The sequence below is a fragment of the Cicer arietinum genome, chromosome 1 (genome assembly GCF_000331145.2).
Source record: "Cicer arietinum cultivar CDC Frontier isolate Library 1 chromosome 1, Cicar.CDCFrontier_v2.0, whole genome shotgun sequence".
In the NCBI taxonomy this organism is placed as follows: domain Eukaryota; kingdom Viridiplantae; phylum Streptophyta; class Magnoliopsida; order Fabales; family Fabaceae; genus Cicer; species Cicer arietinum.
In genome coordinates, this window is record NC_021160.2 from 6,141,271 (window position 1) to 6,145,319 (window position 4,049).

The 4,049-nt window shown below is 30.9% G+C and overlaps 1 protein-coding gene across 1 annotated transcript in view; it reads left to right on the forward strand.

The window, feature by feature from the left end:
- Window positions 1-1,833: 1,833 nt before the first annotated feature.
- The window catches only part of LOC101496357 (putative MO25-like protein At5g47540), a 4,559-nt gene continuing 2,343 nt past the window's right edge, over window positions 1,834-4,049 (forward strand). The window contains exons 1-4 of the mRNA XM_004486170.4: window positions 1,834-2,233; window positions 2,847-3,011; window positions 3,232-3,350; window positions 3,678-3,752. Coding sequence (XP_004486227.1) covers window positions 2,114-2,233; window positions 2,847-3,011; window positions 3,232-3,350; window positions 3,678-3,752 — 479 coding nt within the window. The 5' untranslated portion in view covers window positions 1,834-2,113. The remainder of the gene's footprint in view (window positions 2,234-2,846; window positions 3,012-3,231; window positions 3,351-3,677; window positions 3,753-4,049) is intronic.

Here is a 4,049-nt window from a genome sequence, read left to right on the forward strand (position 1 = left end):
TATATATCTATATATATATATTAAACATTAAATTTTTCAATTCATATGAAAGTTGTTTTTAACACCTTTCATATATAACCTAATTAGTATAATATATTCTTCCAATTTTAAATTTATAATTCCAAACAAAACTTTGTCCTTCTTGATCATCATCTCTAAATATGTTCCTAACAATCTACAACTTTGGAAGCTTTTTAGGTGTTTTAATATTATTATGTTATAAACATAAACGACACCTATAACTTAGCAAGGGACCAAGGGTGACTAAGTTAATGACTAGTCTCCATGTACTTTTACAAATATTTTTAAAAGTAAGTATTTGTAAATATTTTTCCTATAATTTTTATATACTTTTTTTTTTCTTTCATAAATACTTACTGAGACTACTTTTCTGTGCATCCAACTTATTTTAGTTAATAAATATATTTATGCAATCACATTCTTTTATATTTTTTTAATCCTTTGAAGGACAAAGTTTATCCTTTAATCCTTTGACATCACGAATCAAATCCACAAAAAGATGGAACATATAATAATGGTGAAGAAGAGAACACACTACTAATGTCCAATTATTTAGAAATTGAATACCATAAGCCACCTAATAAAGTACACCCAAAAAATAAATTAGTAAGCAATTCTTCCATCCCACAAGATCTTATACATAGAGTAGACCCAAAATTTGTAATTCACATTTAATTAAATTAACTTCTGTTGGTATGCAATTCAACATAAATTTTCAAGTAAAATCTGACACCTTTCAGTAGTATTGCCTTGTTCCACACAATGTCAAACTGAGACACATAAACGTTATAAATAGTCTCAAATAACATGTATGCATATTTTACTAAAGACCTATTACCATCTATTAATCACCACATCTTTCTGTCTAACTTGTGAACCTACAATGAATTTTTTTTTTAACATATAAATATATTCCATCAAAAATTCATCTCCCCACATAAAAAGATTCAACCTCCCCAACCATTCATCTCCGCCCACCCCTAATCCGCCTCTAAACATATCAACCACATATACATTTTTATTGGTGGCCAAGTTGAACAAACGACTAAATTTGATACACAAAGCTTATTCTTCCACTTAAGATCTTTCCAAAACACAATATCACATCCATCACTCACTTCCCTAAACATATTTCTATTGAACCAATCTACCTTGTTCTTATCCACCCCTTCTGAATCAATAATATATCTCTCCACCAAATAATTTTCTCACCCTTCTCATACTACTATCTAAGGACCCAATGATATTTATGTGAAATAATCTTAAATTACAAATCCTTATTATATGTCTCTACTTTACAACACAATTTCTTCAAAAAAACATAATTAAACAATTGAACGTTCCTCACCCTAATCCAACTAGGTTGTTAGTATGTAATGTATACAAAAATAAATATTGGTCACATTAGTTTTATAATTTATAGTATTTTTAAAAGCAAAGACTAATAAAACATGTTTTCCAATAAATTAAAAACTATTTAATTTTTTACACACTTTAAACAGCAAATAGAAAGAAAAATAAAAATACTAGTAGATAGTTTGAAGACTAAATAGAGTAAGTTCAAAAATATCATATGATCCTTTTTCAAAATATCATAGATAGTTGGAGTATTCTGTCAAAAAATATATATAGTTGGAGTATCACTGTTATAAGTATATAAAAATCATCCTATGATCCTTTTTTTAATGACAGAAATGATCATCATAATCATATGATCCTATATTAACAATTCGGAGGGTATTTTTTGTTTTTATTTATTTACTGAAACTGGAGTGGATGAATTAAAACCGGCGTGGAAAGGGAAAAAGATGAAACATAAGTTTGTTTTTTCTGGTAGTTATCATATCAAGTTGAATTGAATTGAATCTCGTATTAAATCGTATCCTAATGCATCATGTTCAGTGTTGATTATCCTCTCATCCATCATTTTCTTTTTCTTTTTTTCTCTCATAATAAAATCAGAATCGTAAATAATAATAATAATAATTGAGCTAGTAGTAATAATATTGCAAAAAAAAAAAAGCTCTCTCTCTTTCTATTACCATCTTCTTCTCCAACTTCGACGCTGAATCAGAAACCCTAATCTGAGAAGATGAAGGGTCTCTTCAAGGCGAAACCACGTACTCCAATTGATATTGTGCGTCAAACCAGAGATCTTCTCGTTTACTTCGATCGCAGCACCGAATCCAGAGATAGCAAGCGCGAAGAGAAAGTTTGTTCTATTCTCCTTAGATCGCAATTTCCTTTTTCGGATTATGTTATTTTGTTTTTTCGTAATTTTTTATTATGAATGAATTCACTTCAATTTCTGATCGTTGATGAAATCTTTACTTTCTGTTAGCATTCTCACTTATCAACGCTATGTGCATTTTCAATTTCTTATGCTTAAAATTTGTTCTGTTTTTTATTTTTATATTTAGTTAACTTTGTATTGTGATGTTCTTTCTTATTATGACGTTTTTTTTCTTCCTATTTTGTATGCGTATTTTTATCACCAATTTGTAACGAGTACTTGGTAGATGTAGTTAACAGCTGGAGTTGGCAGTGATTTGTTTCAAATAATTGCTTCAATTGTAGGTCGTTGATTATCATATTTTACCATTGCAAATTTCTTGTAGATTTAATTTTGAATTGTTCGGTGCAAATTTTGTTTGAGTTTTTGGTTTAGCTAGGAGAAACTTATACTTGCATCTTAGTGTTAAATGTAATTGTGTTTTTGTAAGAGAGTAAAATTTGTGTAAACAAAAGAAATGGCGAACTGCATATGCTAGCAAGCCACTCGTTCTTATTTGACGTTTGTTTTGTTTATGTGATGCATCTTACAGCAAATGACCGAGCTATGTAAAAATATCAGGGAGCTAAAGTCAATCCTTTATGGAAATAGTGAATCTGAACCTGTCTCGGAAGCTTGTGCGCAATTGACTCAGGAGTTCTTTAAGGAGAACACGTTGCGACTGCTTATCAAATGTATCCCAAAATTGAATTTGGAGGTATTAAGGAATTTTGAGACCCAGATATTTGCAGTTCAATAAACATGTTTTTTTTATTATTTATTTGATGGTGTTAGATTTACGTGTGTGCTTGTTAAGTTGTGTTAGCTTTGTTGCATTCTCTGAGTGATGGTTGGAATCATACATGAGTGTTTTATCTTTATGCTAGGACTGTTTAGTATTTGCAAACATTGATAGTTTAAACTATGGGCTTTTGCAGGCCAGAAAAGATGCCACTCAAGTTGTTGCAAATTTACAAAGGCAACCTGTTCAGTCTAAGTTGATCGCATCTGATTATCTGGAGAAAAACATGGATCTTATGGATGTTTTGATAGTTGGGTAAGAAGCCATTGGATTAATATTTTGGTTGCTTAATCTTTTTTCTAGTAAGCTTTGAAATCAGTATGGTGTACTCTTCTGCTTGACCAAATGAAAGGAAACCTACTTTATTTTCTTACCAACCATTAAAATAACACCTCTGTGAATCAGACACGATAATCTTTGTTATTGATCACCAGATTTTCTGAATTTGAAGTAAATATAGTTTTGTCACGTGTTTGCCTTGCTATGTGTGTGATTTCTTTTGTTTCTTATTGCGCTTTTTCACTAAATAATGCTTTGCTTATTGTTTCCATCACGCAATTGCTGACAACTGTCTCTTTATAGCTATGAAAACACAGAGATGGCTTTACACTATGGTGCGATGCTGAGGGAGTGTATAAGACACCAGATTGTTGCGAGGTAAGTAAAAGAGAGCAGATAATTCATTTTGCGTTATTTTCTGTTAAGAGCACTATCAAGCTCTAGGCTTTTAGTGATGACTGCTAGAAATGCAATTCTTCTGGTCATAAGCAGGAACTTTTTTGTTCCTATATATCCATGTAATTGCACCACATAGAGATTTATGCCAAATAAGAAGGGTACTGTGCAGCAAGGTCATATAAAGTAACTAGAATTAGAAAAGAAAAAATGGCCTAGGTCTGATAAACTTTCCCCCCCCCCCCCCCCTGGGGGTCTGAACTTTTTTAGTGTTTTTTT